At 38.3% G+C, this 21,563-nt stretch overlaps 1 protein-coding gene and 1 non-coding gene across 2 annotated transcripts in view; both read right to left on the reverse strand.

Annotated features, from left to right (window-relative positions):
* Positions 1–7,774, reverse strand: part of LOC108644427 (sodium channel protein type 5 subunit alpha-like) — a 32,280-nt gene extending 24,506 nt beyond the window's left edge. Inside the window, 9 exon segments of the mRNA XM_029957803.1 lie at positions 189–383; positions 899–1,043; positions 1,653–1,716; positions 2,271–2,513; positions 3,254–3,345; positions 3,575–3,703; positions 4,729–4,818; positions 5,969–6,087; positions 7,502–7,774. Of these exon segments, the coding sequence (XP_029813663.1) occupies positions 189–383; positions 899–1,043; positions 1,653–1,716; positions 2,271–2,513; positions 3,254–3,345; positions 3,575–3,703; positions 4,729–4,818; positions 5,969–6,087; positions 7,502–7,774 (1,350 nt within the window).
* Positions 7,775–21,344: 13,570 nt separating this feature from the next.
* On the reverse strand, positions 21,345–21,536 carry LOC112840952. Its single transcript, XR_003212615.1, has one exon. It is a non-coding gene; the product is annotated as a U2 spliceosomal RNA (small nuclear RNA).
* Positions 21,537–21,563: the final 27 nt, after the last annotated feature.

A 21,563-nucleotide genomic window follows, 5' to 3' on the forward strand; every position in this document is an offset into this window, starting at 1 on the left:
GAAATGTTTATATATTCAAATACATATATACATATATACATACACACAGGCATTTATAGAGACATAAAGAGAAATGAAGCGTGAGAAAGTATTGTAAGAAGCACATGTTTAATTCAAACCATCATTTCCCTAATTCACATACAGAAGAAAACAGAAGGAACCACTTATTATATGTAATAATTACAAACCTGTTCTTTCTCTAGAATTTGTTGGGCTTCCTGAAGTAGTTTTTTCTTGGTCTCTGTTTCAGCAAGACTAGATCTGTTTTGCTCTTCATATGCCATAGTTACTACAGCCAAGATCAGATTGAAAAGATAAAATGAGCAGAAAAAGATGACTCCCATAAAAAAAAAAAAGGAGGTCACTCCAGATGTACGAATAGTCTGCGAGGAAAAGGTAAAAGTTGTGATATATTCTTAACAAACTAATGTTTCCAATACATTTTCAAACTAACTTTACACTTTTTTAAAATGGCAGAAGAGGAGATGGTTCAAAATTAAGCTTTGATACATTAAAACCCAAAAACCATGTGAGCTTCAAATGGCAAGAAGAAGATATATCCATTTTAAAAAGTCCTAATTAATAATGGTTGATGGAAAAAAAAGTCAAAATGGACAAAAAGTTACAGAACAAGGTAGAGGATAATTCTTGGCTAGCAAAGGCACTGCATAGGCATAGGGGATCCAGAGAGTTGTCTACATGCATTTTTATAGCATTTCTGAGAAAAATCCCCACCAGAATTCAAAAGTTACATTCAGCTCTCTGAATCAAAACATCAAGCCTCCAAATTTTTAGTATCAGTTGTCAAAAATGATCTGAAACTAAAGTGTTGAGCCAAAAGGTTTGGTGAGGAATCAGGATATGTCAAGTCATTCTATCAGGTAACAGAAGTACCCACCTGTCTGTAGAGGCGCTCCCAGGAATCCTGTGTCATCAGACGGAATACAGAGAGGAAGGCCCAGCCAAAATGATCAAAACTTGTATAACCAAAGTCGGGATTCTGCCCAATCTTCTTGCAGGTATAGTTTTCTGGGCACTCTTTCCTAACCCCAAAATAAAGATTAAACAATACTTACATGGAGATTTAACAGTACCTGAAAGCACCCCATAGACAACACCAGATTTGTTCAGTTTATCTGAAAGTCCATTTCATAATTCCCCAATTTAATTCTGCCAGAAGGGCTGATTTATATCAAACCATCCTAGAAAGCCATTTGCCTAATCAGAGTAAACTAGACAGAAATCTTAGTGTAGGACTAGACAAAAAGTCTCTCATGATGTTGGATATGTGCAAACAAATACACAGAGAGGGGAAAAATGGAATTATTTTTAGTTTTAAATAATTCACCAAGATGAGGAGAGGAGAGTTTATTAATATCTAACAGGTCTTTACTGATCTCTTCTTCTCCTCATTTATATCATTCTACCTTACCATTACATTCCCAGTGGTCAGCAACAAAGTACATACATAACTGGTTGCATCCTTGTACTTCATTCTTTTTCTGAGGTGAAATATATGCCTTTTAATTTAATGACACACACGCACCATATCCTCCTGAAAAATCATCACCATTCCTTCAGACCAGAAATAAAACCACAGGACATCTGGAGGAACAAATCAAGAAAGTACTAAAACTGCTTTGTTCACTTACTTGGGATCTGAACTGAACCCACAGAGCAATATGTCAGAAGAGCCATTCATTCTGTGGCAGATATCTAATAAAAAAATCAAGGAATCATAAAATCAGAAGTTGTCAGTTTGCACAGCCTTCTGACAGGAAACCATACATTTACTGCACTTGATAAACCCCCTGATGGATCCAAGCTCTGGGAAGCTGATTCTCAGTAGATCTGTCTCTACGACAGTTTAAAAAAAGTGGCAACTCTTTACTGCACAACTCACAGTGTAAGATTTCATTTCTTTACCGGATTCTCTGGTAAAAATAAGAATCTCTGTGAGAAGTAGGCAAAATCCCTGAAATATAGAAAAAGTGATTAAAAAATAACCATTCCCTTTGCAGTACCCCTAAAATTAGGATCCCTGTACCATGCACAGGTAAAAAGGCAAATACTTATAGAAAACTCAGCCCCATCTATCCCACAGACTGCTGATCTTTCTCCAAATCCAAGATTCACTAATTTCACATTCACTGGTTCCAGAGACTTCATATTAAGACTCGTGCAAATGGAAGGGTTTTCCTTCTTGGGAGAAAGACATGCAACTATAGTTTAACATACCTCTGAAATTCAAGACATTCATAGGAAAATACACAAATTATGTAAAGAGAGAAAAGAATAATATTTACCTTCATCACCTGATACATAGATCTTGGGATCCTTACATAATGAGTCATTGTACACAGTATTATTGAGGACACATTTGAATCTTAAATTGCCCATAAAAAGCTGGAGGCCTATTAGGGCAAATATACTCAAGCAAAATATAGTCAAGATCATCACGTCAGCAAGTTTCCTAACAGATTCAATAATTGAATTTACCAGGATTTTCAAACCTAGAAAAATAAGATCCAATAATATGCAAAATGAGAAGAGGAATGCAGTGACATTCCCATATGACAAGACACAGCATTGCAAGTCTGTTAAAAACAATCAGAGTAAATGGGTTTGTAACTTCTGAGTATTAAATGAGGTAAAACAAAGCATAGCAGTGAGTAAAGCATTTTTCCCTAAATTTCCTAATCATAACTTCTTTGGCTTCTGCTTAGTACTAACACTAATTTTACTATCTTGCAAATTCTAAATTAAGATGGTATCCTAACAAAGTCATGCAAGGAAACAAATGAAAGTCTCAAATATTTCAAAGTCAACATTCTTGGGAAGAAACCAGAGAAGTTTAAGCCAATGAATTTTAGCAAGCTAATTAAGCTAAGGAAACAGAAATATGGGGGTATAACCATATTATGTTAAGAGAACACATCAAATAGAGGAGGCTGCTCCAGGAAGACTAAGGTAAAAAGGAAAGGGAAACGGGCTAATTAAAATTGAACATTAGTGATGGGATAAAAAGTGCAGAAATTAAATTTGCCTTTGTCAAAACCATTTGGAGGAAAAATTATTAAAATAATTCTGTTAGGATACTGCTGAGAGTTACAACAGACTGTAAAACAGTCACACCTTGAGATCCCATCAGCAGTCACAGAAGGGGACCAGAAAGCTGAGGACAAGAACAGGAGAGGAATCAGAATTAGCAGACTGGTGAAATGGAGAGGATAGCAGTAAGATTGTTCCTTACCTGGTATTACTGAAATGGCTTTCAAAGTCCTCAGCACTCTGAAAGTTCGAAGAGCTGAAACACTGCCCATTTTTTTAAACGTAGTAACGTACCTATAAAATGAAACCACATGTAACTGAATGGCAAGGATGTAACTTTTCAAACCATAACCATGTTGAGCCAGTCTATGACTATTTTTCTCTTTGCAGATATGCAAATGGTGGTTCAAGCACAGTAACTTTTTAGCAGGTAGGATGCCAAACACTCTCAGGAATTTCAGCAACATCAAATCATCTGTGGTTTTGCCCCCTGAGTGTAAAAGAGCAACTGAGTTTTACTTACATTATGATAATAATAGAAAGATCCAAGCAGTTCCACGGATCTCGAAGGAAGGTAAATTCATTCCAAACAAATCCCCTTGCTATTATTTTTATCAATATTTCACTAGTATATATGGCAGTAAAAAACCATCTGAGGAAGAAAGTCTATATTAAGATTATAGAAATAAAAATATTAATGAGATTGAGTCACATTCAGGCACATTCAGGCATTTTCTGTGATAGGACTGGTTACATTACTTTCTGAAGCATCATGGCTGTAAGAAGATGTGTCCCTGAATTCTAGTAAGATTCAGATAGTAAATCTGTAACCACAAAAGTTCACAGAAGCCTATGATACTATTTCTGAGTGAAGGATAACTCACACTTCCTTAGGAAACATTTTTAATACTGTGTTTATATTCTAAAGCAGGCTGGAAAATCTCAAAGCCTCAACATTCTGGCAGAACAATAGAACAAAAGAGCAACTGAACAAAGGCTTATTTCAGTCTGTAAAGTTTGCACATTTTATACAGTTATTCTGATGAATCCGCCATAACGGAAAGTAAACCTACAGAAAATTAAGCTATTCTTATCACCATGCTTACCCCAAGATAAAAGGGGCTCTGGGGACATTTTCAAGATTTAATTCTAGAACAACAAGTCAAGTTGCACTGGATACAGTGCACAAGTACAAAAGGTAGCAAGACATTACAAAGAGATGCCTTTCTAATGGGAACAACTGACCCAGGAGTGTCACCAGGAAACAGGAAGAAAGAACAGAATGGACACTTATCCCTTTCTAGTTTTTGCATGAGCCAACCATAACAGACATTCAGGTTATTGCTGTAGAATGAGAGATATTAAGTTAAAATTCTACCCCACAGTCTCTCTAAAAGGCTCATTCCTTAAAAGAAAAAATGGGGCAATCTTCTATGTCACAGTAGATGGCAAAATTAGCCAACACAGAGGAAAGGGTACATGGTGTGAGCCTCTGAGAAAAGGCACTGAAGCTCCACCAAAGACTCAGAGATACAATAACAATCCTCAATCTTCCTCAAAGGTCTCAGTGAAATTTTTCAAGGCCCTGAATTAGATCACCACATTGTTTAAAATTGTCAGTCCGGCACGTTGGTATCCATGGAAAAAGAGGGAACACAGAGCCACTGAGATACTTACTCAGTCCACCTGAGTGCTGATGGGAGCTGACGTACAGTCATAACCACACAATTGAGTAACACAGTACACATAATAAAGCCAACAAAATCTGTGAATAGTAAGTTAAGGAAAAAATTGTTATATTATAAAACAATGAACTTCACAGAAGGTCCTGATTTCCAAACAAAAAACATATAGGCATTCAAATAATGACTTTGGTTTTGAATATGCTCAGGACTTCTCATGTGTTTTCCAAAGAAACTAAGTTAGAACTTAAGTGGGACATAACATGTTTAACAGAAGAGATGAGAAACATAAATTAATGAAAACCAGTTGAAAAAGCTTCATTACTAATAACCAATGTTCTTTGAAACTGGGATTCCATATCCACATGTTAGCAAAACACCCCTCTGCTCTGCAGGAGTTCAGAAAGCTTTCTCACTTTGTGTGGTAGGCAGTGAAAACATGCATAAGAAAAAACATTCTTTCATAAAAGTTCACCAGCCATCTAATAAAACTGTTTGGGGTGTTTTTTAAATAAACTTTGTTTTTAAATGTAAGGTTTAATTGAAAGTGAATACTAAATTTAGCAATTTCTAATACTAGGAATACACATTCAAAGTCAGACATAAGTTCCATTAAAAGGATCTATTTTCACAAATCAATAATTCCAAATGAATAGAGATATTTAGCAGAAAAAGCAGAAACTACTCACTTGATGTTTTAGCACCTGCAAATTCTTCACATTCTGACATTCTCCAAACTACAGTTATATTGTTACAAAAATATGAAAGATGGGCACTCTTCAGAACATTCTAAACTTGAGTGTGGAACACATTTCTTAGGAGAACATGAGACTCTTCCAGCAAAGCTTCACCATAAATCCCATCTTTCATATCTTAAAAACCAGGGAGTCCCTGGTTTGCTTTGTTTCTTTGTTTGTATGTTTTTAATTTAACCTTGTGACCACAGCAGAGATTTCGAACAAGTTCTGGAAAAGGGCTACAATATCATACAATAGCCTCTAAAGGCTGTTTCATACCACTATCTGCAAAATTGATTTTAAATATCAGCTTGTATCAACATCATGGAAATATCTCAGCTGTTGTAACATTAGATTCAATATAACTTCTAAAAGATCTCTATCAACCATATCTATATCAGAGCTTATGTTCACATTAATATAAACAGAGGAACAGAATGACAGAAAATGATACAGGATATTTTAAAATTCAAATAAGGGAAACCAATAAAAGGATATGAATTGGTCAGAATTTCAATTGCTGCTTTTCTGATAGGATTAAAAGGACCAAATATACACAAGGCAGGTGTGGCAGTAAACCGGAAAATAGTCCTCTGTTTGTTTAGCACCATAAAAGTCTACAAAGAAAAGATTGATAGGATATGAAATATTTAAAGGAATTAAAATTTCCCCAAAAAGTAAATGTTCAGGTTTTCAAGTCTGCATCTAGAACTATATTGAACTGCAATTATGAGAAGAGCTTTCCTGTTTTCTTACTTGGAGCTGTGACCTGGCCATACACATTTGGAAGGAAAGACAGCAATTCTATAAAAGTGCATTATTGTCTGAGAGGAAGAAGCAGTCATGAGAATGAATGTGAAGAGCAAGCGATCATATTCACTTGGTCAAAGTAATTAAATTTCTTAAAGCAATTAACTAGTAATTACTATTCTAGGACTGCAACAATAGTCACAGTCACACTCCAAAGTACCTTACTCTTGGATAGTTTTATAGGCTACAAAACCTTATTTACAAAATACACATTGGGTAGGACTGCCAGAATCCCTGACATCCACAGGAAAAATTAAAAATTCGAAGTATCCCCAAATTATCAAGCAGCTCTGTAAATTCCTTCTCAGCTACCTCAAGTTCCACACAGCTCCGTACTTGTGCTACACGTAAAAATGAGATATCATGAACGAAAAACACAGTTTCATAATATACATTTCTTCAACTGAATCAGCCTCAGTTTCTCTTCATCAACACTATTACTTTGGTTACTTGGAGAAAACAAATCTCTAGAAGAACAAAGTCTTCTGCATGTTCTCCCATTCAGTTATTACATTCCAATGCCTTGCTGGTCATTTCATAAAGACAGCAGCACAGCACTGCATGGAACCTCCTACGGTCTTCAAGTCCCCCTCAACAGTAAGCAATCATACAACAGATATTTAATTGAGGAGGGATTCCTACAGCATCTACTTTAGACACTCCCCCAGGCAACAACACCAACCCCTTTGCAATCGCATGGAGGATTTGCAATATAAATATGGCACAATAAACAAAGTCAACAAGACATAAAATAACAGAAAATTAATTTACAACAATGCAAATACATGGGTTTGCTAAGCAGAGTGCTGGAAATATCTCAAATATGCCTCCCCTAATTGGTATAATCTTTGTAATTCAGTGAAAGCATCTGCAATTTGAAAATTATCTACTCTTGGACAGGCACTGCTTATACCACAGGCATCACAGAAATTGCTCTGCAAAACAAAGCATCCCTTATCCCAGAATATATTTCCTGTAGAAGTGTATCAATCATGTGTATTATGTTCTCATAATTAAATCTGACTGTTGACTGGAACTGAAGATACCTCTTCATGCCATAAAGCAGAGCACACCTCAGCACTCCTGCCCCAAAAGATGTCAGGAATGTTGAAAGACCTGTCTGCACAACAGTCAAAACCCAGCATCTCCCAACTAGAGCTTTTATTATCTCTTAAGAGTTCAACAAAGTTAAATCAAAGAAATGCTTTTGGAAGTTTTAACCTTGTGATCACTGTAGTATGGATCAAAATCCTCCAGGGGCTCCCCAATGAGCTCTGATGGAATGTCCCCATAAAGGGATGGCAGCTTTTTGCAGACTTGCAGATCAAGCTGGGGAGTAAGTTGTTCTTCTTCAACTCCTTGGTCCTTATTCTTCTCTTTTTCTTTGTCTGGCTGCTTTTTTTTCTCAGCAATTCTTTGCTCAATTGTAGCCAAAGACTCAGGGGTGAAACGTCGAAAGCTGTTAGCTTCTGATGACCAAGACAAGCGATCCATTTTTCCTTCTGAAGGTTTGTTTCCAGTGCTAGAGGCAATTGAAGAAAAAAAGCTATTAATAATTAGAAAATAACAGAAATAATACACAGTTTTAGACTACTATCTATTAGATAAATGATTTCTGACTTCTATGAAACCCCGCATCAAAATATAATAGAATAGAGTAGAAGAGGAATTTCAGCTGGAAGGGACCCACAACAACTAACCAATGCAACTGTCTGAGCAATTCAAGGCTGACCATGTTAAAGCTGCTCCTAAGGGCACTCTCCCAGTGCCTCTTGAGCACTGACAGGCTTGGGGCATGGACCACCCCTCCAGGAATCCTGTTCGAGGGTTCAACCACTCTCTTGGTAAAGAAAGGCTTCCTAATGTCTCACCCCAACCCACCCCCAGTGCAGCTTTGTACCATTCCCACACATGCTGTCACTGGATACCAGGGAGAGAAGCTCAGCACCTCCCTCTCCACTTCCCCTCCTCAGGAAACTGTAGAGAGTGTTGAGGTCACCCCTTGGCCTCCTCTTCTCCAAACTAGACAAGTCCAAAGCCCTCAGCCCCTCCTCACAGGACATTCCTTCCAGCCCTCCCACCAGCCTTTTTGCCCTCCTCTGGATGCATTCAAGGACCTTCACATCCTTCCTAAATTGTGGGGCCAGAACTGCACGCTGTGCCCCATGTGAGGGAGGCCACCCCTGTGTTTGCTCTGTTTGATGCACCCAGGATATAAGGCAAAACCAACTAGAAGCTCATTCATTTAAAAGAAAGAGTAATGTAAAACAAACTCCCAACAAAGATCAACACCTAATTCTTTGAAACACTCTGCATTTTTCATTGCTGAGGTCCAGCTGTGCTATTTCTGTCTTGTGAGCTCACTTATGGACCATAGGTGTTAGAGAATCAATACCCTCTTGCAATTACAGCTCTCTTCTTCAGATGCCAATATATTCCTTTAAAAAGAATATGCAAACAATAATCTTTGTGCAACGATTTTGTTTGGGTTTATGGGACTTGGGTGGTTTTTCTTTTCTGCCTCTGGGACTTTACAAGCAAGTTCAGATCTGATCAGGAACCACAGCTCAGAGATTAGAATTAGCCATGGTAACAAAATTGAAGCATATAACTATAGAACTGGTACTTTGCCAAACCACACAGACCCATTTCCAATTGAAAGCTCAAAAGATAAAGCAAAAATCAAGATGCTCTTTCTTTTTTTTTTTTAACTTTTAATAATTCTAAGAAGATCGAGTTGATCTTCAAAGCAATTTTAAGGACAATAGAGAGACTGAGCTTTTAGGGAGCAATATTGGCTGTAATAAATGAAACAAAGAAAACTGTTTTAGCATATACAAACATTGTTTTAGTATTAAGAATTTGGGAGCTGAATTTTTGAAAGTGAAGACTGAATCTGACAAAAGCAGTGATCAAGAGCAAAAAAACCTTACACGTTCCCTTCAGCAACAGTGACCAGAAGTCATAATTGGACAAGCATTCATGGACAACGTGAGAGGATTTCTTCAACAGACCTGTACCAGCCACATACTAGTGCTTATATAGAACAACAGACTTTTGGGCCTTTCAACAGCTGCCAAGTATTTACAGGTTGTGACTTGGGTTAGGAAAGAGGAAGCTAAGAACATGTGACTGAAAAAAATCCTTGTGATCCAGGTGGCTAAATCGTTTTAAAAAGACAGAGTGACTACTCAGAATTCCTGAAGCTCAGCTGAACTCAGTCACCTCATCATAGGCTGCTGAACCAGCTGAATTTTTAAGTCAAGACACTGAGGTAAATTGTTAGCCTTAGAAATAATTTCAGTCTTTGCATTAGACAGAAAAGTCTCCCTAGTTACTGATTCTGGGAGGGAAGACACAGAACCAGCGTTCCCAGAAGTAGCTGAAGGACAACTGGATGTGATTTCTTCTAGAACCTGGGAGAACAAACCTGGGTGTGTAACTACAAGGAAATTGTAACAACACACTACCTAAAGTGTGCTGCTGAGGCAGATACAATGCTCGAGTCCAGATCTGCTCTTTCCATTACAGGGCATGAAAGAAATTCCCATTTAAATTCAATTAAGAATTGAAAATGCTGCACCAGATGTTGATATCTGGTTCCATAGCAGACAGTGGTCCATCAGTAACAGATAGAAATGCACTGAGGGGACCTTCAGTTACTAAATTAACACTCTTGGTAGGATCAGGGATACAAAAACACATCTTCAACTTTTGCTTTTAAATGAAAGTGGAACTTACTTATTTCTCTCCTCTTGAGAGGAAGTGAACTCAGTGTGCAAAGCTAGCCCTGCTCTGAGGTCAGTCTAACTGGCTTAAGGCTGACCTTGGATACTGCTAAAATGACACAGCAGCTTTGAAAGTCAAAACCTGAGGAATTCCACAGAGACTGATCAAATTTACTGAACAAATGATGTGCAAAGCAATAGAAAGAGGTGAACAACAACTCGTTAAATGAAGCAGACACTGGGCACTACTAAAGTACAATTTGCTATTAAAATTTCTTAAGATACAAGTTGGGCTTTGGGACAATTTTCTAGAATAGCAAAGTAATGCCAAAAAAATGAATCTATTAATACAGAGTGTCAGAGATACAATTTACAAGATGCTTCCTGGGGCAATGACTTATCACTGGAGATGATAACTAACAGATTTAGACTTTTGGATTGAAAAACAAAATACGAATTCAAGCCTTACACACAACTCCTTGATTTGGTTCTATCTATGCAAATTTCAGAACCCCTTTCAGCTCCCTAAAAGCACAAAGAGTTCCTTTTAGGTGTGGCAAGGTAACAGCAATCAAACTATTGACCATTAGATCGCCAACAGTCCATAAAAGTGGAATTTAAACTCATAGAATTGCACAGTAAAACACAAGCAAAGTCAGTAAGGGGCATTTTTGAGGAGTTTCTCGAGACAGGAAAACTAGAAGGAACATAAACATAAAAATGTCCTTATTTATGTTTCAATCTAGTTTTAGCACATATTATAACCACTTCTGAGTCCCAAATTATTTCTATCCATTCCCTTCTCAAGAGCCACCCACCGAATATTTCCTGTGAGCACCTGGATCTGAAAAAATAAAGAGTAAACTAACTGCTTAGTTTGGTGTTAGGATGCATTTAGTAGAATCTTCCACATGGGAATAAAGATGTGTTCATTTCTTCATCTGGAATAAGAAAAAATGAGAAAGCAGCTCAGAGCAACACCTTAGGAAACAGGACAGACAAAACTCCCTTTTCTGTGCTGTACAATACCTTGCCAAAAGCTACAGCTATCACCTACTCAGTTTTCATAAAGAGTAAATACTTCAATAATTATCTCAATAGTTATCCGTCTCAATAATTATAAGCAGACCTAACAGGTATTGCTGTTTCTAAAATACATTTCTTCTTCATGGCCATTTCTTCCAACTAACACTTTGTCCCCCATTCTCCACTTCACACTCCTAACCCGAACCCAAGAAACCTTTTTGTTTGGATTATTTTGATAAATATCTACCTCTGGGTTTTTTGGGGGGTTCTTTGGGGGGGACCGTTGTTTGGTTTGGTTTGTTTTTTAACAAATGTAATGCACAAAGGTATTCACAATATCAAAATAGTAATATATTATATAATACAATATGTTATAATATAATCACTCATTACTTCCAAAATCAAAAATGTGTGCAACAGGCTGGACTGTGCATTACCTAATCATCTTGAAAAAAATCACCCCCCAGCAGTTTTGTGGCAAAAGCATTTCAGACCTCAGCAGGTCCTGCCAAGGTGTTTTCTGCTCCCTGCAACTGCAAGGACTCACTTTAAGAGTTTAGGGAACAACACTTTTTCTTAATACAGTTTGGGGCAGGTTAATAAGGTTCAAAGGTCTTCAGTGATAATGCAATCTACTGATCCAGATATTAAGCAAGTACAAGCTCTGATACAAAGCAATCTGCTAATATGCTATGGGGTAAGCACAAGCAAAAGCCTTAGTTCTAAAAGCAGCATTTAATGCATATAGAATGTAGTTCTCACCCAAGGCGTCCCTCTGGGGGGAGAGAAGATGGACTCAGCCCATCAACCGATCCCAGCAGTTTCAGTAGAGGTCTTCTCCCACTTTCCCCCTGTCCACAACCTACTTTTATACTACTTTGTTTGTGTTTGGGTGGAGTTTGAGTGGCTCTAGTCAGAAATACCTTTTGTTTCTGATTGGTCTACGTAATGGGGGGGGGTGGTGGTTGTGGCTTGGCATCTGAGGAAGGGGTTTGATGTGGCTGTTGGCTTCAGCAGCAGAACATCTTGATTCTCCCTTGTCAGACAGACACTGTACGGTCTCAGTTCCACAATGTTCTCCCATTCTGCTGGGATTAGAATGGAGGGGGTCACAGAGTCTCCACTTGGTTCCACACTCCGTTCTGTTCCTCTGAGCAGATGTTTAACATTGTATTGGGGAGCATGTCGACCTCAGTCTGTCCAGTGAGTTGCAGCTGCTTTTTACCCTGAAATTCTGAATCCCATCTAGGTTTAACTCTCCCCATCATCCCACAATGATCTCACTGACAACACTGTACAAATGGAAAAAGTGCTTGGGTGATACCTTTGAAGAATAATCACCTAAGTATTAATCCACGATTTTCTTTCTGCTGAAATTATAGTTATATGTATGAAAAGCAAAGAGGGATTTTTGTTCAGTTGGAAATATATGTGTAAAATATAAGAAAGCAAAAGGTTCCTTGTTTCAAATGTCACTCTGAGGTTTTAGCCAGCTGAACTTTCAGGCATACATTAAAATATTTGCACCCAATTTACCTTGTAGTAACAGTTTTGGTTAGAAATTAGAGTTATATATTACTGTGTTTCATTCCCGAATTTCTATTTTTTATTATTCCCAGGCTATGGTGTATGTTCATTATACCTTTTACAGACAAAATCTGAAAGTCAAATATACTATCTGTTATATACAAGATCAGAGCCCAAAATACATTTAGTATCACACTATGCCATATATTCCATTAAAAAATGCAAGCCTTGTTTGAACAAAATAAATCCACAATATTTATCCTCAATCTGAAATTGCTTGTATTTATTTAAGTAAATGTATAAAGCCTGCTAGCAACAGATATTGGACAGTAACACAAACACATTACTGGCAAGCCCTGGTGGTGAATATTTCTCTTAGTTACATCAACAGAATCCATTACTAATTTTTTTTTCTTCTTTATTGAGTAGGATATGAATCTTCTCTGATGATAAGAGAGTTACTCTGGGTTTTGCTGGAAGAATTCTAATGAAGGAACTATGCTATCCTTAAAAGCCAGGCCACCCTAATGCAGGCAAACACACAAACAGTGATCAAACACTTTGCTCGATTGGTACCATCAGGGAAGGAAAAAAACTAAAAGTGGTTTTGAAAGAGATAAAACCCCAAGTGTTCTGTGGGACAAGCAACAGTAAGACATTTTAAGTTGCAGTGTAAGTTATTTTTCCAGAAAGCAAGAGAATGTTCTTGAGACAAGTTCAATTAAGAGAGCAGAATTTTGAAGATCACTAAAGCATCACTAAAATGGCACCGTAACTGCCATGGTCAGAAGTACCCATATTTATAGGGATGCACCACCTAATGCCGTGAAATGAAAAAAGCTCTCTTCCTGCACATATTTATTCTGCTGCATCTTCTCCATCCATCTGTCCCTGTGAAAAATGGGGCTCAGGGAGTAAAGACAGACTCCAACAGAGCCCTCTTTGCACATTGTAATATCTACAATCTGAAAAGAGAGAGCACAGACAACTAGATCTTTATCTGCAGCACTTTAGGACTTGCTGCTAACACCAAAACACTTAGACAGGTATCTTTTCTTGTGCTGGGGAGGGGGGACAAAACCAGCCTCATAGTAAGAAAGTTGTTTACTTCCCACTTTCATTCATTATTCCTCAGGATATTGAGCAAAAAAAGGATAAGTTTAACAACAAAAAGACAATGATCATTATAGAAATTACTAAAATTAACTTCGTTACAGAAATTACTGTTAATTTAGTCACCATGGTCCTGACTTGGATCTTTCTCTTCCATTAACTGCAAAGTACAACCCTCTTCTTTTTCCTCCTTTTTGCTGGAGCACAAGATAAATATTTTTTGTTGGTAGCATTACATCACCATTAGTTTAATGACTAAGAGCATACAGATGTCAAGAGCAGATAAAACCCCGAGATTTTTGCATATTTAAATATATTTTGTAACAGTGCCCTAACTCTAAACATTAGTTGCTGCTTTAAATTACAGATCAGATAAATGCAGACATTAAAGATATCAAGGCATTTGGCAGTTCCTGCACACTGCATGACTCTCTTATCCTCAAATTCTATCCAGCTGCCTCATCCACCAGATCCCCCCTACTGAGAAATGCTCTGTGGTACAATCTGGAAATCTGTGTCTCCTCTTCAGTGGGAAAACAGACACTTCACACATTCCTCTCTCTTAGAGGGAAAAGGGTTCATACAAGGTTTCTCTTCCTATTTTTCCCATTTTTGGGAATGAGACAGCTACTTCAGTTCCTCACAAATCCAGCAAAATTTACCTCCTTTTCCAATTTGATTGACACTTTCCCTCAACAGCTCAATGACCACAGAACCCCTGATATAAGTGAGACATCTGAAATTCACATCATGGAAAAGCTCCTTCTCACTTCAAGATACATTTGTATTACTAAGATATTATGTGTGAAATAGGCTAAAATTACATGTTGGATACAAGATCCCAGGTGGATACAAGAGGGAATAGAAAAAAATTTCCAGCAAATAAGTCACTGTCATCAACGGATGCATCTGTAAATCTAATCCCGAAATTTGCATACTGACCTATTCTATAGCCTATCCATGTTTAATTCACTCAAGCACAGGAAGTTTGAGTAAGAAAGTATTTTACAGAGAGAAAACACACACATTTATCAAAAGTTCAATGGAAAAATAAAACTCATTTTACTTACAGGTTAAAAACTTCCAGTAACTTTAACCATAACAGTTGAAAGGAAAATTACCCAAGCCTGAGAAAAACATTTCATATTTTCAAGGAATGGATATTGCAAAACAAAACCATACCATGCTCAACTAGATCATGTCACCTACTCATGAAAAACTCTACTGAATTTCAAATAAAGTATCTTTTTGTATGCCTTAATTTAGGTCAAGATTTTCACAGAGACAGATCACGACTGTTAATTACAGAGTTTGTTGCACCTTCTGGTTATGATTTACCGTCCATTAGCCAACACTGACCACAAGTGAGTCTCAGACAAACACAGTGATGACAATGATCCTCCATTAGAGTCACCAAATTCAAATCACTGTTCACAGAGAAAATCCCACAAAACACAGAAAACTCAGCTGTGCACATAATAATGAACAGGTATGAACACAGACATCAAAATACTCTCCTGAAAGCAAAACATCAAATTCTGGAGAACAGGGAGTGGAAATCATGTCTGAGGGAGCACAGGTCTGGTAGATTTTTTAGTTTCCTTAAGATATTTACCCCACAGGAACAGAGGATGTGCCTTTTGGGCATAATAAAAATAAGCACAAATCATAACCATAGCAAAAAGCTTTTATTAACAGAAATCAGCTGTTAGTTTTGCCTCCCTACCACGTGCAATGAAAAAAGCTTTCCAAGTATCTTTAGAGCTAAAAATCAGAAAGTTCCATTAGTGAGGAGGAACTGTTTACGTGTTGTAAACCTGAACAACTGATTGCATGACAGACAGATTTTCTCAAAAGAAAATCATAAAGACTTACAGATGAATGAGAGCTCGGTGGGTCTTCAAGTTGAAGTTAAAACCCATCAAATGTGGACCAAAAAAATGGAACAAGTATTTAACGGAATGGACAATTAAGTACCAAAACAACTTGTGAACACTTGTGGACTTCTCAGAAACTCAAAAACATTAGTGTCTCATCACTTCAGACCTTTGGTTTTGCATCCCCACCTGGCTCTATATACATATATACGAACACATAGGTACACAGGGAATTCGTAACAGATTTGCATGGGGCAATAATTCTTTATAACACAGATCTGGAGCACTGTAACAGTTGTTAACTCTGATGCTTACAGTTCATAAATGATATTTCTTACAAATTTATGTCATGAAAGAACTTCACTACACAGCAATAAAATTTCATACTCTTTGGTAATTCAAGCATTTGCATTAGATACACTTGCCATGAAAATTATTTGCAGAGATTTCTGTTGACTGCAGCTGCAAATTCAGAGAATTTGCAATCCTCGTTCCCGTCCCTAACCTAAACTGGCATACAGGGAATGAATGCCATTCCCGCAATTTGGGAAACACTATAACCTCTGGCAGATCCCATTAAGAGTGATTTCTAAGTAATGCACACACATTTATTCCAATACAACCTCAAAGGCATCTTTCATGGACTGAATTAATTCAATTGCTGGCCAGAAGCTTTGGGATTCTCCTTAATTTCAAGGCTGACTAATTGCAAGACCTAGCTGAGATTCCAGGAATATCTTACAAAATATCATAACCCTGGAACAAGAGTAATAAGGACACCAGGAAAAAAACAAACAAACAAACAAACACCAACAAAAACAAGGAGTGGAGAAATCCATCTTCTTTGTTACACTTGGAACAGAATAACTAAATATTACATACACAATAAAACCAAAAAGGACACACAGAGAAACTGATATCATGCAAAATATCTAAAGGCATGAGTCTGTCACAGAAAAAAATGAGGGGCTCTGGCAAATAAATATCTGTGAGATAAACAAAAGGTGCACCCCAGACTGTCTTAGGAAAGAATCTAAGTGTGTAAAGTACATGGTGTATTTGTCCAGACACTAATTTGTGTGATTCACATTTCCCTTTTTTCATGCTGCACAATGAAATAAGAAAGGGCACAGACATGAAATTTGGTATTTGGTAAATAGCTAATTGACTTTACAGAACAACAGGAAATAGTTTTTATGGTAAGTACACATTAAATGCATTGCTACGCAAAGTAGCTTCAATGTGTCAAGAATGAAACTCATAAAAATTCTGTAAAACCAAACAGCTTTACAAATTAAAAACCAACAAAGAATCCATAGATTCACAGAATGGTTTGGGTGGTAAGGAACTTCAAAGATCATCTGGTACCAGCCCCCTGCCATGGGCAGGGACACCTTTAACTATGCCAGGTTGCTTGGAGCCCCACCCAACCTGGCCTTGAACACTTCCAGGGATGGGGCATCCACAGCTTCCCTGGGCAACCCTTGCCAGTGCCTCACCACCCTCACAGGGAAAAATTTCCTCCTAGTATCTAATGTAAACCTGCCCTTTTTCAGTTTGAAACCATTCCCCCTTGTCATCACTCATCCTATCACTACCTGGCCTTGTAATTAGTCCCTCTCCATCTTTCCTGTCGGCTCCCTTCAGGCACTGGAAGGCCACAATCAGGTCTCTGCTGTGAGTGCACATCGATGGCTCGTGTCCAGCCTCTCACCCACCAGCACCCCCAAGTCCTTCTCCAGAGGGCTGTTCTTGATCCATTCATCCCCCAGCCTGGATTGATACCGGGCATTGTCCCGATCCAGGTGCAGCACCTTCCACTTGCCTTTGTTAAACCTCATAAGGTTCACACGGGCCCACTTCTAGAGCTTAGCCAGGTCCCTCTGGATGGCATTCCATCCTTTTGGAGCATCAAGTGCACCAGTCAGCTTGGTGTCATCTGCAAATCTACTGAGGGTGCACTTGATTCCTTTGTCTGTGTCATTGATGAAGATATTAAATAACACTGGTCCCAGTATGGACCCCTGAGGGACAACACCTATCACTGATGTCCATCAGGACTCTGAGCCATGGACCACTACCCTCTGGATGCAACTGTCCAAGCAATTTCTTATCCATATAACAGTCCACCCATCAAATCCAGATCTCTCCAATTTAGAAAGAAGAATGTCAAAGGCTGTACAGAAGTCCAGACAGACGATATGTGTAGCCCTTCCCTTGTCCATTCATGTATCGTCCGATCATAGAAGGCCACTGGGTTGGTCAGGCAGGATTTGCCTTTGGTGAAGCCTTGCTGGCTGTCTCAAATCACCTCCCTGTTCTCCATGTGCCTCAGCAGAGCTTCTAGGAGGATCTGTTCCATGATCTTCCCAGGCTCAGAGGTGAGGCTGACAGGTCTCTAGTTGCCAGAGGCCTCCTTTCTACCCTTTTTAAAGATGAATGCAAGGTTTCCCTTTTGCCAATCACTTGGGACTTCACCTGACTGCCAGGATTTTTCAACTATCATGGACAGTGGCCTGGCAACCACATCAGCCAATTCCCTCAGGACTCTGGGATGCATCTCATCAGGTCCCAAAGACTTCTATACATTCAGGTTCCTCGGGTGTCATGAACCTGATCCTTACTTACAGTGGGAAACACCCTGTTACAGCAGTGGGAAGCGTATGATTTAAGGTAGGGAAAATGTGAAATTTGTTCATTGTTTACTAGCCTTTTTCCAAAGGTAAAATGAAGGCTTGTTTTATTCAGTTTAGCCACGTGTTTCAGGCTAATGGTAATTGTCAAAGTGCTTCAGATGCTGTCCTGCATAAAGTATGTAGTTCTATTGGATTCTGGACTAGGGAAGAATGAGGCAATGTGAGTTTTCTCTGGAAGTAAATACTGAGCAAAGTGCCTTACTACATTCCAGTATGCATTAGTCCATTAGGAGGTTGATGGCTTCTTTTCATAACACAATCATTTTCATGCATACTTTAAAGTCATTTCTTGTCTTCTTCTGAAGACATTAAAATTCTGACAGTTTTGTGTTATTCTTCGGTAAAATGACACAATAATTTCATTCATAAAACCGAATCATCATTATCCATGGATTATGGATTATTCATTTAGTAAAAAGATAATATTGTGTCTTCAAGGGCAGTCATCATCTTTTGTATATTTGATTTGGAATTTAATTTGTTTATAGAGAGAACCTTTGCGTTTTACATTTTTATGCAATTTAAAAATTTGGTTTTGCTTTTTTTTAATGCATAAAAAAACTTTTAGTGGATTGTCGCTGCTATTTATGCAGTCTATAATGCAGCGTTTGTTCAACCTGTCGGATCAACAATTCATTAAGGTGAAAAAAAAGTACAGTGATCCCTTTGTATCACAGAAACATTGTGGTTGGAAGAGATCTCTGGAGATTGCCTAGTCCAACAAAGATCATGTATACTGAGGGCTGCTAAAAATGTGAGTATCACAATAATGGTAATTTTCTGGTTTCTGTGTGTATGTTTATAAAGCCTGAACTAACTGCAATATTACAGAAAAAATATGGTAGGCAAGGTTTTCTTTGTTATGCAGCAAATCTTTCGGTCTTGCATCATGTTTTTGTCATTCCCCAGTAGGAAAGTGGTAAGATGATCCAGTCTATAACATTAGCTGTTTGCTTTTGGCTTTGGAAGAGAAGGAGTATGGTGTACATACATGAGTCTAGGGACTATTTTTCAATTTCCAAGAAAATCTAATCTTCTTTAGCTAAATTGTGAATTTCTGAGAACACTACAGTGAGCAAAGAGCTGTTGAGCCAAAAAGGAAGTGGTGGAGAACCCAACAGGCCTCAGGAATGAAGCCTGGATGTTGAGATAAGGAGAGAAGGAAGGATGGAAATGCCCAGAATGTAAGCACTGAGTGAATAATCATTGTAATAAGGAAGAGTATAAAGATTAGATTTCCCTAACCACAGTAGCTTCAAGAATGCTCTGGAACTTCCCAGATTCTTCTGAGTGCTGCTGCATTCTCTCTTGTGAGGCTTGACAGTCACAGTATTCAAATAAAATGTTAAAAGGTTTTGGGAATACACTGTAAGAGTGATTTGGAGCCCTTAGAAGTATGAATTTATGATGTAAAGTTCAGATGGATCTTGTCTATAGGAGAGAAGTTGAAAGGAAACATGATAGCAGCTTTCAAATAGTTAAGAAGAAATGTGGAATAAACTCATCTTCATGTCTGTGAGGAGTGAAACAAGAAGTAACAGACTGAGATTGCAGCTCAGGAAATTCAGATGAAGCACGAGAAAAACCTTTTTTTGGCAGTGAGAATAGTGAAACAGTAGAACACGTTGCATATGAAGGTTTTGGAATCACCATCTGTTGCAACTAGAGACTAAACAGATATCTCCAGGAATTACATCGGTGGAGTTGATGATGTTTTGGGCTAAAATGGGAACTAATTGGCTTTAGGACATCACTTCCAACCCCCTTTTAAAAAACTGTAATTATACAACCAGTCTACAATACTACAACTATATACAACAAGTAGAAAATGTTTTGCATAAACAAAGGCCTCTCTAATCCTCCAGGAAAAGCTCTTTTGGGTTCTGCAGTTGGGATAAGAGCTACATAAATTCAAGATATGAGGAAGACATGCATTTTAAGAGCTGCTAACCACTGAAAAAAATCCCCAAAGGACATGGTAGATTTCACATAGCTTAAAACTGAAAGTGTTGCAGCTTATATATAATTTATGGGCATGACTCAGATGTAACTGTTTGAATTTACTGTATTTAGGCTGTCCTTTATGGGATGTGAAACTTGGTGATTTGAAATCCTATTTAACCTTTTTGTGTGACTAACATTTCCTGGGATATCATATTCTATGTCTTTTCCCAAATCTTCGTTCGCGAAGCCTAGCCATGATGATGATATTCTATGTCTGCATATGCAAGCCATTCAAGTAATACAACACACTATTTTAGACTCCATCATGTCCAAAATCTGCTGTAAAAGCCACAAAAACACATTCACAGAACAATGTAAAATGAACACAGTTTTTGCTGTTGGTGTCTGAAAGTGGTGTGCCTGCAACTGCAACTCTTGCTGCTGGATTAAAGGAGACAAACTCCTTATCGCAGCATTAACTTTGTCTTAGATTTGCTTAATCTAACCTCTAAATACTGGATTCTAGTTCAGTAATTAGGAAGAAATTCTTCACTATGAGGGTGGTGAGGCCCTTGCCCAGGGAAGCTGTGGATGCCGCAACACTAGAAGTGTTCAAGACAAGGTTGGCCAGGGCTTGGAGCAACCTGGTCTAGAGGAAGGTGTCCCTGCCCATGGCAGGGGGGTGGAACCAGATGATCTTTGAAGTCTCTTCCAACCAGAACTGTTCTGTGATTTTATGAAATACTGCAGTTAAGGATCGACTCTGGCAAAGCACATCTCATTTCAGAATCTGACCCTCCACTTGCAACTATGATGAGGACGCTGTGCATTCTGTAATGCTAGACAAAGTGACCTGTATCAAAATAAGAAACATTTAAATTAGCAGAAGTAATTAAGTAATCATTATGTCTTCTTAGGGTTGCAGCCAGCATTGAAGAAGAATGGCAATACCTGACCCAACACCACCTTGTCAACTAGACCATAGCACCAATTTCCACATCCAGTCTCTTAATCATCTCCAGGGATGGTGACTCCACCACCTCCCTGGGCAGCCCATTCCAATGCCCAGTCACTCCCTCTGTAAAAAACTTCTTCCTAATGTCTAACCTAAACTTCCTCTGGTGCAGCTTAAGACTGTGACCTCTTGTCCTGAAAAAAGTGTCCCGGAGGTACTACAACACCGTGACGATGTGCTGAGCGGCAGGAACAACCTCTGGGTCCAACTCCCGCGCCCAAAAATCCATTTAATATAAAGTCCTCTCATCAAGGACGCATCAGATATTAAACTGGTAAGAACCAATACCGAGAAGAGCACTTGATCTTAGCCAAAAGGCTGCAAAGTGATGCTCTAACCAGCACCCCTATCTCTTAT

Source organism: Manacus vitellinus, unplaced genomic scaffold, assembly GCF_001715985.3.
Source record: "Manacus vitellinus isolate BGI_N305 unplaced genomic scaffold, ASM171598v3 scaffold_12_pilon, whole genome shotgun sequence".
In the NCBI taxonomy this organism is placed as follows: domain Eukaryota; kingdom Metazoa; phylum Chordata; class Aves; order Passeriformes; family Pipridae; genus Manacus; species Manacus vitellinus.